This window comes from Aquarana catesbeiana, linkage group LG02 (assembly GCF_042186555.1).
Source record: "Aquarana catesbeiana isolate 2022-GZ linkage group LG02, ASM4218655v1, whole genome shotgun sequence".
Lineage (NCBI taxonomy): Eukaryota > Metazoa > Chordata > Amphibia > Anura > Ranidae > Aquarana > Aquarana catesbeiana.
Window position 1 is genome coordinate 706334443 of NC_133325.1, and position 14375 is coordinate 706348817.

The window sequence follows — 14375 nt, forward strand, 5'->3', positions numbered from 1 at the left end:
CAGTGATGTAGACAGCTGTTTAAATGTAAAGATGATCAAATACATCTATTCCTGCTTTTTCATACGCCTGACAACATTCCTAAATCAAATCCCAGCTTGAAAAAGCCGTATTAATGCTCCAATTGAAAAACAAATTGAATTCCCCATGGAAATACTCCATGTGTATGTTATTTCAGCCTAGTATGTGGCTTTTGAACATTTACCTTGTTAGCAAGTGTCTCCAGATTTTCATCACAATTTTGAAGTCTGATAGGTCCGAAAATTAAACTATTACCATTGTTCACACACTGAACAGTAGCCTGTGGAGTATTCGCTAAAGGGACAATAGAAATGTTATAAAATTGAAATTAGTTATGATGAACAGATAAGTGAAATATAGAGATTAATGTGTTTAGTAATAGATAGATAGATAGATAGATAGATAGATAGATAGATAGATAGATAGATAGATAGATAGATAGATAGATAGATAGATAGATAGATAGATCAGTGGTGGTCAACTTTCTTGATACAGGGGATCTCAAATATGGCCCCTGACATCACCAAAAGGCCTCACATAAATTTGTGGTGTAATGCTACAGAGATCTGAGATTGTCAAAGACTACAAACATGCTAGAGGATTTGTTGGAGACTGGGAACATGATTCTGGGAACAGAGGGCCACACAATAAGTGCCAGGGGCCACAAAAAATAAACTAGATCATATGAATTGTCCATCTCACACATGACATAATATTTTCACTGTATATATTTATGCTTTAATTTTGAACGCCCTTTGGTGACTTAAATTTTAACCTGCTTAGATCTTTCTGAGAAGCCCCCAGAAATCGAAGTTCCATCTAACTACCCAAAACATTACAATGCCAAATGATAGTGCCACACTCCCCCCGATAGATAATTCCAATACTTTACTGCATTATAGGGAAGTAGCACCTGCAAAAGGGAAAATTGTGGCATGACCTTGTGGTGAAACCAAAACTGCTGCTAGGAGTCCTTGACATTGTTACCTAATAATCAGCTAAACTTCTTATCATCCCAGGAGTGGAACAAATTTTCCTCTATTTCTGAGGCTTTCAATGTACCTGAGCTCAATGTGAAAAGAAAAATTTTGTGAAGTGCTCAAAAATGCATGCAAATTCATATATATACACAATCTAATATATAATGTGAAAAAAACACAAAATAAAACAGTAAAATTGTGATGTGAAATTCACACCCAAACTAAAGTCCATGTTCCATCATATAGAGGTTTTTAAACCATGAATACAGCAGTCCAGTGAGAAAAACTATATAGCCAGAAAGGGGATTCCACGTGCCATCAGTGTTGAAGTGAAGACACAGACAATGAAACCACCACGGTTAGTAAGGAGGCTTACTGGAGAAAGAAGACTCAAATGGGCATATGCTCAAAGAGTCAACAAGGCATGTGGTGTAAACACCAATATATGGAACCTCCACATCTGGGCTCCAGACTAGGATGGAAGATGGTCCAATTGGTCAGAAGATATCACAGAGAAGCTGTCCTCAGAAGCGGCCAACTTGTCAGACCAAATCTTTATGGAGGCAGGGGGAAGGAAGAGCTGACTGATTCTCCGGCTAGCACACAGTGAGACATTCTCCTCCCAGCCGGCTGTGTGCTAGCCGGAGAATCAGTCAGCTCTTCCTACTGCAACCACTATGCCTTGCAATCCACCATATACAGAAGGATGTTGGCTATTCCTGGCCCTGGTGGTTCTCATTAGACCGAAGGAGGCCTGAGACCTTGCTACAGTATTATTGGACAGAATTTAAATGCCCCTCCAAATAACCCTCCTCAGGATGAGTCCTCTCCTCCATTCACAAACCCAATTCCCATACCCAAAGCCTATGGCTTTTTTCCCACTTATAAAATATAAAAAATTGAGTGGTTTCACTGAACACTATATATACACCAAAGTATACAGCTACTCCTTGCTGTATTATCTGTCATTGCATCCTCAAATGTTTTGTTATTTTAAGTGGTTCTAAACTGCTTTTTTTGTTCTGATGAAACTTTCAACTAAATAAGGGATGTTTAAAAAAAATAATCAGCTAAATAGGTATAAGAACTGATGCCCACCGAAAACAAAATCAGCTGGTCTTGATAAAAAATAAGCAATACTTGCCATTTACAGATGTATTGTCACAAAGCTCTTTGGAATAGCCATACATGCCAACCAGGATTTTTTCAAAATGATAACATTTGCTGCTGCTATCACAAATTTTCTCCTCAGAATAGCAAAAGTTTTCTGAAAAAGAAAAGTGCATTGAAATTACCATTCTTAGATAAAGGGGTCTCTTTAAGAGTAATATGTAGCAGTTCTGTATATATACTGTGTATATATATATATTTCTTTCTTTTATAGGAATAAAAATGTAAAAACATTTTTTCTTTACAGTGGTCCATTTAAAATTCAGCAGTTTGGCCACTGCTTTAAAAACAGAAAAAAAAACAGTGAGGTACTTTGTAGTTGTGCTTAGCATTCTGCCAGGTATGCGAGTCTGAAGTTGGCAGATTACTAAAACAATTAAATTAAATGAATGGAACTTAAAAAAAAGTAATGTCAAAGTCATATGATCACCTTTTTTCCAATCACAGCAGAATTCAGTTTTCTGCATCAGGCTGCATTTAAAAAAGGGCAGGCTATGATATGCAGCAGTACTGCAAAATATAATAGAGAGCAAATAGCAATATCTGCTCTCTATTATAAATTACCCCGTAGTGTAAATATGATATGCTGCAGATGTAGCACCCTCCTAGGTAGGTGCTAAAAGAGAGTATAGTTTTTGGTCTTTCTGCTTACCAGGAAGATGGTTAGGTAAAACTTAGAGTGCTCTCTGCCTACCAGGGAGCATGATCTATTGGTTAGGTCTGCTCATTGTACTCAGGTGCAGCTCAGCTTGTTCTGACTGTCCCCCACTGGAGAGAAGCTGAACTTAGAGGCCCTGCACAGCTGACTGGAAGGGAGGCACCATGAAGGATCTAATTCTGCCTACTGTGAGTACAGATCTGTGTCTTTGGGGCCTGTCAAGTGAGGGCTGCCCCCCTTCAGTTAGAAGAGTCAGTGGACGGGTGTCAGTAAAGGGGATGCTAGAGAGTGTCCAGAAGATAAAGTAGTGCATCAAGTCTGCTGCTAATGAGAGCAAGAAGACTTACCTACTCCATACATGTGGCTGTATGGTTAAAGCAGTGTGACTGCTTCTGCTAATAATTTGGAGAGGTCAAGTGAGAGTTGTCCTTATCCTTTGTGAACAGTTCCAGTTGAAGTATCCCACTCATCCCTTCTCCAATCCAAGTTCCAAAATAAAATACAAAAACACAAATACCCTGGACTGGTCATTGAGTAACGAGCAAGCAGGAGTAAGGGTGGGGCAAGTGGGAACTCCTAGCAAACAAGCGGGAACCCCTAGCAACAAAGTGGAGAAACCCTCAGTAACCAAGTGGGAAACCCTCAGCAACCAAAGTGGGAACCCTCAGCAACCAAGTGGGAACCCTCAGCAACCAAGTGGGAAACCCTCAGCAACCAAAGTGGGAACCCTCAGCAACTAAGTGGGAACCCTCAGCAACCAAGTGGGAACCCTCAGCAACTACGTGGGAACCCTCAGCAACTACGTGGGAACCCTCAGCAACTACGTGGGAACTATTAGCATTCAGCTGTAGGTAACCAGAGAAAGGCCTATGAAGTCTACACTCAGCAAGCCCACTGGGGACAGTGCTACGTATACGAACATCTTGTATTTTCATATGCAGACAAAAGGTAAAGCTTCTCAGTGAACTAAGCAAGGAACCCAGGGGAGTTGTTTCTCTTGTACCTTTAAACCTGTTCGTAGGAGGAATTCTCCCTCATTCTTCAGTTGGAGGTTAGCATGTGAAGAGACCAGAGTTAGGAGATTCTGAGCCCAACAAGAACTGACAGCACAAAGGGGGGGGGGGGGGGGGCATTAAAGAACATAATTTGAAATAATAAAAGAAATAGAAATAGACTATTTTTTTTAACTAAATCTACTAATATGCTGTAACCAGGAAATTGAACATGGTAGGGAATAATAAATATGTTACTTCCATAGGCTAAAGAATGAGAGTGCCCCCGGCCTTATTGGTGTTATCAATGCAAGGAAGTCTAGGAAGCACACACTCTGGGATTACCTGTGATATCACTTAGGTCTAATACCATACTAGGTATTAATATAGTTATTACTCTGTTACATCAATGAAGTCTATTTCTATGCCCAATAACGCAATGAAATTATAAAAACGTCAAAGGGAACCCCAAAGTTCCCTGCATCCACAAAACTTTAAAAATGTCGTAAAGTGAAAAATAAAATGTTTTTTCATATATAATAGTTTATAATACGTGTTCAAGTGTCGCGCAAAAAAACTTCATGCCCCCCCACTGCGCTATGGTACAAAATAAATGGTGATTTAAGCTGCCAACTTAAAAAGAAAAGATAACAAAATATTCTAAATAAATAAAATAGTGGCGCTGTAAATTAAAAAAATCTAAAGTATAATATATACCATTAACCTAAAGTGCTATTATTGATACATATATATATGATGAAAACTGTGAATAAATAGCCTTCATAAATAACGGTAAACATTCCGTGCAGTGTAGCAATTAAGCTATTACATAAAGTCCAAGTCAAGTGAATGTGTTGAACAAGTGAATCAAAACATTATTAATGTGATCTTCCTCTGCCAAAAAGCAATCTCCTCCACCACACCGATCGTGATTGTGTTCCACTCTAATGGAGCCGCACTCACCAAATAGATATGCCTTGCACTCTCATGCGCAGCATATAAGCATTATGACCATCCCTCCAGGGGGTCACTCAGATTGGATAAACTGGATCCACAACAGATGGAGCTCTTTACTTTAGCAGCACCTCTCAGCAGGCACAGATGTGTCACCATGCAAGAAAAATAATCCCTCCAATGGTTTAATAACGTTTAAAACATTTATTAAATAAACTGAATAAAACCTTCTAATATCGTACTCACATTCCTAAAACATCAAAACAGCATAATAAGACACTCCTTGTGATAGGCACTGATGTCACGGCGGACCTGGGTTGCAGCCAGAGAACTCTCACCCCTTCCCTCGCTGGATCCACAGCGCTACGAGGAAATAACAGCCGACCACAACTAATCACAGTGCGTCATACAACTATTATTTACCACAGGTTAGGCGTTCATTGCTGCTGCCTGTGCAATATGTATCATGGGAATGGTGCATTGAGTTCATGGGGACAGGGGATGCGCGCAGGCGCTCTAACATCATTTCGGCCAGGGGTCTGTTATTATGTGGATCACGCTTGCCAGTGCACGCAGACGCTCTTTTATCACTTCCGCCAGCAATCTGGGTGATGTGAATGACGTTTGCCAGTCCTCTGAGCGGGGAATATAAGGGAGGGGTTGCCGTGCCGTGCAGCCAATCCTGTGAAGAAGTCGATATGACGAAACATATCGGAGGCGTGGCTGGACAGCAACCCAGCAACAGCGTATGATGTATGACACACTGTGATTAGTTGTGGCCGGCTGTTATTTCCTCGTAGCGCTGTGGATCCAGCGAGGGAAGGGGTAAGAGTTCTCTGGCTGCATCCCGGGTCCGCCGTGACCATCAGTGCCTATCACAAGGAGTGTCTTATTATGCTGTTTTGATGTTTTAGGAATGTGAGTACGATATTAGAAGGTTTTATTCAGTTTATTTAATAAATGTTTTAAACGTTATTACACCATTGGAGGCATTATTTTTCTTGCATGGTGACACATCTGTGCCTGCTGAGAGGCGCTGCTAAAGTAAAGAGCTCCATCTGATGTGGATCCAGTTTATCCAATCTGAGTGACCCCCTGGAGGGATGGTCATAATGTTTATATGCCGCGCATGAGAGTGCAAGGCATATCTATTTGGTGAGTGCGGCTCCATTAGAGTGGAACACAATCACGATCGGTGTGGTGGAGGTGATTGCTTTTTGGCAGAGGAAGATCACATTAAAAATGTTTTGATTCACTTGTTCAACACATTCACTTGACTTGGACTTTATGTAATAGTTTAATTGCTACACTGCACGGACTGTTTACAGTTATTTATGAAGGCTATTTATTCACAGTTTTCATCATATATATATGTATATTTAATAGTTTACCATTAAAGTGTATCTCAAGAAAAAAACATTTTTAATAGTTTAGGGTAGAGTGGGGAAGGATTAGAAGTACTGGTAGTTTTTTAACTTCCACCAAAAAGATTTACCCTAATGCCCCGTACACACGGTCGGATTTTCCGATGGAAAATGTGTGATAGGACCTTGTTGTCGGAAATTCTGACCGTGTGTAGGCTCCATCACACATTTTCCATCGGATTTTCCGACACACAAAGTTTGAGAGCAGGATATAAAATTTTCCGACAACAAAATCCGGAAATTCCGATAGTGTGTACACAAATCCGACGGACAAAGTGCCACGCATGCTCAGAATAAATAAAGAGATGAAAGCTATTGGCCACTGCCCCGTTTATAGTCCCGACGTACGTGTTTTACGTCACCGCGTTTAGAATGATCGGATTTTCCAACAACTTTGTGTGACCGTGTGTATGCAAGACAAGTTTGAGCCAACATCTGTCGGAAAAAATCCTAGGATTTTGTTGTCGGAATGTCCGAACAAAGTACGGGGCATTACTCTGATGATGATTTCATCCGAAAGGACGTGAGGGAAAATCTTCAACATGTACACCAACAGCAATAAAAACCTCATGGGGTTCTGGTTTTCCCCTTTTGCTTTTGTTGCTTTTGTAGAGATCCCCTCACTTCCTGTCTGGAGAAGCAGTGTTGGGGTAGGGGAGGATACGGTAAGTGTGTACAGTAAATGTCTCTAACAGAGCCACGGGTAGCAGTAAAAATGTCTGGGGTTCTAATCCTTCCAACGCTTTGTAAAACTCAAGCCCCGTACACAGGATCGGAAATTCCGCCAGCTTTTGGTCGGAAATTCGGACCGTGTGTATGCTCCATCGGACTTTTGCTGGCGGAATTTCCTCAAGCAAAAAATTGAGAGCAGGTTCTCTATTTTTCCGACGGAAAAAGTTCCTATCGGAAATTCCGATTGTCTGTAGCAATTCCGACGCGCAAAATTCCTACGTATGCTAGGAAACAATTAGACGCATGCTTGGAAGAACTTCATTTTCTCGGCTCGTTGTAGTGTTGTACGTCACCGCGTTCTTGACGGTCTTAAGTTCAGCGAACTTTTTCGTGACCATGTGTATGCAAGGCAAGCGTCAGTGGAATTCCGTCTGAAAAACCATCCAAGGTTTTCCCGATGGAAATTCCGATCGTGTGTACGGGGCATGAGAACAATTTTTGGCTGGGCATGCACTTTAAATCTGTACGTCTTTAAATCTGAACACTTTTTAGGCAGCCACTCCTAAAATGAACATGTAATTTTTTTCAGCATGGTTTTCGCTTATATTCTCTTTTAAATTTCAAAGTATAATAAGCATGGGATATACATTCTGTAGATTTACCTATTGTGCAGAGCTCCCCTGTGTAGTATTCTGTGCAGCGGCAATGATTATTGATACATATTCCTCCATTTTTACATTCCAGAAGGCAGGGAGGTGGAGGTGATGGGTCAGTTGGTTCTATAAAAACATAACCATTTTTAATGAATTAAAAAGACATCATATGCTAAAGAACCCAAGGTGTGAAAATAACATTGCAGCTTTTTTTTTTTTTTTTTGATTAAAATTTATAGCTGATTTACATCTATGTGTTTCAACAATGTACTCATATGGCAATGCACATTACATGCATTGACGCATTGTGGTGCCTTTCATTTTGAATAGTGCCCCAATGGACTAAGTGCACATATGTTGCAACACATTGCATAATATGTCATCACAACATAGAGCATTGTGGCAAATATGTGATGAAATTGGTATGTTTTTGTTTGTTGGAAGCTCTGTACCCTGGTTTTTAGCTGGCAGGAGAGGAGCAGCTGCAGTCTCACTGTGATTTGCGTGTGTGTGTGTGTGTGTGTGTGTGTGTGTGTGTCCACAAAAGATCACCAGAGGGCACCTGGGAACATGGAGTACAAGAAAGAGAGGAAAATCATGGAGGATTGTTGTAAGTGTAGTTCACAAGAGAAACTGAGCTATTATCACAGGTTAGCTGGAAAACTACAATTCACAAGAGAAAGACTGCATCCAGGCTGGGACATCTGTCCTTGAATCGCAGCTAATCGCTCTGTGTGCGGCTACATGCAATCATTAGTTTAAATAGGCTGACCTGCCAATGCTAATCACATTACCCTGTCATTCCAGTCCAGGCTCTGGATTGAGTCCGACTTTCCACTCAGGTTCCATCCAGATGACTTACACTCACCGGCTCTCTGAAAACTGAGAACCCAGCAATTTAGCTCAGTTCTCACTCTTATGCTACGTACACACGGTCGGACTTTCCGACGGACTTGGTCCGGCACACTTTCTGACGGACTTTGTCCGCCAGGTGCGCCGGACTTTAAAACGGACGGACTTGCCCACACACGACTGGACTTTTCCGGCGGGCTAAGTCCGCCCGTCTTTCCGACGGACTTTCGCCGGAGGTACGGCGGACTTTCAGAATGAACGGACTTGCCCACACACGGACAAGTCCGTTCATTTTGAACGTGACTCATGTGCGACGGGACTAGAAAAGGAAATCAATCTTGCCGCTTTTATCGGCAAGATTGACACCTTGCGAGCCCCGTCGCGGGGCATACCAGGCCCTTAGGTCTGGTATAGATTATAAAGGGGAACCCCCTACGCCGAAAAAAACGGCGTGGGGTTCCCCCAAAGATTCATACCAGACCCCGATCCGAGCATGCAGCCCGGCCGGTCAGGAAAGGGGGTGGGGATGAGCTCGTCCCCACCCCCTTTCCTGACCGGCCGGGCTGCGTGCTCGGTTTGGGGTCTGGTATGGATTTTAGGGGGGACCCCACGCCGTTTTTTCGGCGTAGGGGGTTCCCCTTCATAATCCATACCAGACCTAAGGGCCTGGTATGCCCCGCGCTCACCGCAATAGGAAAATCTGTTTTTCCTATTGCAGCGAGCGCGAGATGCAATACCCTGCCCTCGCGTCGCATCTGGTCCGTCGGACCAGCATACACACACGAGCGGGCTTTCCGTCGGACCAGCACACAGACGAGCGGACTTTCCGCCCGAAACTGAGTCCGGCGGATAAATTTAAAACAGGTTTCAAATCTTGGTCCGGCGGACTTTGGGGAAAAAGTCCGCCGGAAAAGTCCGCTGGCGCCTACACACGGGCGGATTGTCCGGCACACTCTGGTCCGCCGGACCAAGTCCGCCGGAAAGTCCGACCGTGTGTACGCGGCATTAGGCTCCTTTCACACAGCCGGTTTGTTGTCTGGATTCCTGTGTCTGCACCTTTATCAAGCTCTCCTGTTCCACCAGGGAGCCTGGTACTAATGTGACCAGTCAAATCGGATGCACTTGACAGTCATCAATCTCAATTTGATCTGGTGCTTTGGAGGGCAGAGGACATGTCACAGCCCATGCCTGTTCATTCCTTGTGAGAACAATAAAATTAAAAAAAAAATAAAGAGACAGTGTTAAAAAAATGTAATTTTTTTTTTTTTTTAAACACCTCTGTCCCCCCGTGATTAAATGCAAATGAGAACAGCAAGTAGGTCATGCACGCATATGTAAACGGTGAAAGCACCAAACATGTGAAATATTGCCACAAACTAGCCACATAATTCTAGCACCAGACCCCCTGTGGAACTCTAAACTAACCTAAAAAGGCTATTAAAGCACCCTGTGGATAATTTACTGTACCATAGTTTGTTGCCATTCCACGGGCATGCGCAATTTTTAACCGGTTCAATACAGGGCATTTTCACCCCCTTCCTTCCCAGACCAATTTTTAGTTTTCAGCGCTGTCGCACTTTAAACGACAATTGCGCGGTCGTGCGACGCTGTACCCAAACAAAATTGACGTCCTTTTTTCCCCACAAATAGAGCTTTCTTTTGGTGGTATTTGATCACCTCTGCGGTTTTTATTTTTTGCGCTATAAACAAAAGAAGAGCGACAATTTTGAAAAAAAACACAATATTTTATACTTTTTGCTATAATAAATATTCCAATTTTTAACCACTTAAGGACCAGCCTCGTTTTGGATTTTAGGTGTTTACATGATTAAAACAGGTTTTTCTGATAGAAAATTACTTAGAACCCCCAAACATTATATATGGTTTTTCTTCTAACACCCTAGAAAATACAATGGCGGTCATTGCAATACCTTTTTTTGCACCGTATTTGCGCAGCGGTCTTATAAGCGCACTTTTTTTGGAAAAAATTCACTTTTTTGAATAAAAAAATAAAACAACAGTAAAGTTATCCCAATTTTTTTTTATATTGTGAAATATAATGTTACGCCAAGTAAATTGATACCCAACATGTCATGCTTGAAAATTGCGCCCGCTCGTGGAATGGCGTCAAACTTTTACCCTCAAAAATCTCCATAGGCGACGTTTAAAAAATTCTACAGGTTGCATATTTTGCGCTACAGAGGAGGTCAAGGGCTAGAATTATTGCTCTCGCTCTACCGGTCGCTGTGATACCTCACATGTGTGGTTTGACCACCATTTTCATATGCAGGCGCTACTCGCATATGCGTTCGCTTCTGCGCGCGAGCTCATCAGGACAGGGGGGTTTTAAAAAAAATTTTTTTATTTTTATTATTTATTTTACAATATTTTATTTATTTTTACACTGTTTAAAAAAAAAAAAAAATTGTGTCACTTTTATTCCTATTACAAGGAATGTAAACATCCCTTGTAATAGAAAAAAGCATGGCAGGACCTCTTAAATATGAGATCTGGGGTCAAAAAGACATCAGATCTCATATTTACACTAAAATGCAATAAAAAAAAAAAAAAATTTAGAAAAATTACATTTGAAAAAATATGCCTTTAAGAGGCGTGGACGGAAGTGACGTTTTGACGTCGCTTCCACCCAGCAGTGTCATGGAGACGAGTGAGCGCCATCTTGGCCTCACTCGTCTCCAGACACACCACAGAGGAGGACGCGATCGCCTCCGCCGCTACCGACGGCTCCGGTAAGCGGCGAAGGGCACCGGATCGCGGCGGGGGGGGCCCCTCTCCCGCCACCGATAAAAGTGATCTTGCGGCGAATCCGCCGCAGGGACCACTTTTATCTGAAAGCCGGCCACCGCACGAAAACGGGGATACCGCTGTTATGGCAGCTAGCTGCTGCCATAACAACGATATCCCCGTTCAAACTTAGGACGTACATCGTCGTGCGGCGGTCGGGAAGTGGTTAAAAAAAAAAACACATTTTTTCCTCAGTTTCGGCCGATACGTATTCTTCTACATATGTTTGGTACAAAAAAAAAAAAAACGCAATAAGCGTATATTGATTGGTTTGCGCAAAAGTTATAGTGTCTACAAAATACGGGACTCTCCCTCCTAATTGGCTGAGAAACAGCAGCGGTGCCATTGGCTCCCGCTGCCATCAAAGTCAATTAGACAATTCAGGAAAGAGAGAGGGCGGGGTCAAAACGCAGCTCTGTGTCTGAAAAGCTCCCACAGCAAGCTGCAGGAGGGAGGGGCCAGGAGCAGCGAAGAGGGACCCAAGTAGAGGAGGATCCAGGCTGCCCTGTGCAAATCCACTACACAGAGCAGGTAAGTATGATATGTTGGTTATTTTAAAGAAAAAAAAAACGAGACTTTACAATCACTTAAGCGCAACATATTAGTATCTACTTGGCATAACATCATATTTTATATTTTCCCCCCAAAAAATTAAATATTATATTGTGTTCATTAAAATTTTATTTTTTTCTGAAATTTGTGTTTGATAAACTGGTGCACAAATATCATGTGGCATGCAAAAAATGCAACAACCACCATTTTATTTTCCGGGGCCTTTGCTTTCAGAAAATATGTAATGTTTGGGGGTTCTAAGTAATTTTCTAGTAAATAAAAATGCATATTTTTACATGTATGTGAGAAGTGTCAGAATTGACTTGGTCAGCCAGTGATTAAATCTAACTTACTTTTGTTAATCAAAAGACAAATGCATTTTCTATCTCAGTCCAGTGCTTCCTCAATTTGAATGTAAAGGGTACATTGGCTGGGTGTAATACGTGTTTCATCCTGCGTTCTGTAAGTCCTACATAGTAGTTTTAAAATTACAGTTCCCATAATTCTCTTCGCCTTTTCCTAATAGTTGGGCATTTCATGTGGGTGTCAAGTGCTGATGGGCTCCAACAAAAGCAGACGTTGCCAAGCTGAAAAAAAAACAGGAGCCATGAGCAGTGCCATTGCAGGGTGGAATCAGGGAGTTGAATAGGTGTGCTAATCAAAAGAAGAGGAGACAATGCTTTGAAGGTTTAGCATCAAGTAACTGCAGACAGCGCAAAGTAATGCTGTAGTCATGTGGACACAAACAAGGACCACTTAGCCTCGGTTCACACCAGAGGCGGCACGACTTGCAGGTCGCCTCACCGAGGCGACCTGCACACGACTGCCGGGGCGACTTGCAAGACGACTTCTGTATAGAAGTCTATGCAAGTCGCCCCCAAAGTAGTACAGGAACCTTTCTTCTAAGTCGGAGCGACTTGCGTCGCTCCGATTAGAACGGTTCCATTGTACAGAACGGGAGGCGACTTGTCAGGCGGCTAGGTCGCCTGACAAGTCGCCCCCGTGTGAACCGAGCCTTAGTATTTAAAAGAAGTGCAGAAGTGTGGTCAGTGCATCACAGGATGTGCGGTAGAAATGGGATTTAGGGAGTTTTTTTCCAGTAGGTACTGACATTAGATTGGAAAGCTGAAATAAAGAATTAGTTTTGTGGGCTTTGCATAGTTTGCTCTTTTAAACATTATTTGACTTCAGTACTACTTTAAAACAAGAAAATGAAAAGCTGACTGGCAATGAAAATGCAACAAAATCAAAAAGCAGTGCAGAGAAAAAAATTTGATGTTGTCCAAGAAATCAGACAATTGATATCAGCTAATGATACCTAGCAATGTTTGATCAAGCAGGAAAATAATTACCTTTTCAAGCTAGGCAACCAGATAAAGGAAATGGAAGAAAACATTGTTAACCAGAAGAAAGCAAATAGTCACATGCTCCAAACTAGTTCACAATGCTGAAACAAAGGTCAGTCCCCTGCATGAGCAGCTGTAACATGGCAAGGCCAAATTTGAAAAGATGATAATGCAGAAAAATAAGGAGAAGGAGAACATCAAAGATCTAATTCTTCAAAAAAAAACATTTTACAGGCTCCATCAAAGAATGCTGCATTGGCTTCAGCATCTAAGGAAAGTCAATAAAAAAGTAACAGAGCAAACAAATATTATAGAAACAAGGAAAGGAATTGATGGCAAGCATCAATGCTCTAAGGATAGGCAGCTAAAAAATTCACAGACTCTGATTTAGATAATGATATGACCATCAGAAAGTCTGACCATGATGTAAGGCTCTGCCCAACATAAACCTCTGCTTGGGTGGTTTTTAACTTTTATGGTTCTTATAGTGGATGTATCAGATAATCTTCCTTTTGATAGTACTGAATTGGGGAGAGGAATACCATAAGAATACCTGGAGACTTGCTGGGTGATGTTTATTTGTAACTTCCATTATTACACCCCCCAAACACATCACAGTATGAAATTGGACTTTTAGTTTTCCTTTTATTGTTCCCCATTTTACCCTCTCCCTTTGTACCTTTGTCTCATTCTGACACTCTTCTCTAAAAATCCCCGTGTCAGCGGGGCCAAGTGAACAAAGGGAAAACGTATTGACTTCAGTTACCACTAGCAGGCTTTAGGCCCTGATCTCCCTAGTCTGGAATCACACTTCCAGAAGAAGCCATTGTACCCTAAGTCATTGTACACAAGTGAACAATGAAGTCAGACATCAGTAAAATCACACACATCTTCTGCCCTACCACTGGATGATCAAGAGGCCTACTTACTTTCCTAGGTATTGGCAACAGGTGATGAGTACAAGAACAGACAATGCCATTTTTTACTGAAGTGCAAGAGGCAGAAATACAGACTCTTCAGTCATGGAGGTGCAAGCAGAGATGTCCTAAGTTTCCTATCCTTCCATGAGCATAGCCCATTAGGGAGAAGGTCTCTGCATCGTTCCCTAGTCGGGGAAAGTTGTTTTCCAGATTGACAACATCCTTAAGCAGTAGGCCCTAAGCTTTCCCATGGGGGCCAAGGGAGGAACTCCCTCTCCCTTTCAAAGACACCACTACTTCTCCACACCCCACTATAATCACAAGCCATATTTATATACTCCTGCTATAGGGAAAGAACAACCTCTAGTGGAAAAGCAG

The 14375-nt window shown here is 42.0% G+C and overlaps 1 protein-coding gene across 1 annotated transcript in view; it reads right to left on the reverse strand.

Moving 5' to 3' along the window:
• Positions 1-14375, reverse strand: part of ADGRG7 (adhesion G protein-coupled receptor G7) — a 76934-nt gene that overhangs the window by 48058 nt on the left and 14501 nt on the right. Inside the window, exons 2-4 of the mRNA XM_073616954.1 lie at positions 7532-7648; positions 2144-2266; positions 204-313 (exon numbers count right to left, since the gene is read on the reverse strand). Coding sequence (XP_073473055.1) covers positions 204-313; positions 2144-2266; positions 7532-7648 — 350 coding nt within the window. The remainder of the gene's footprint in view (positions 1-203; positions 314-2143; positions 2267-7531; positions 7649-14375) is intronic.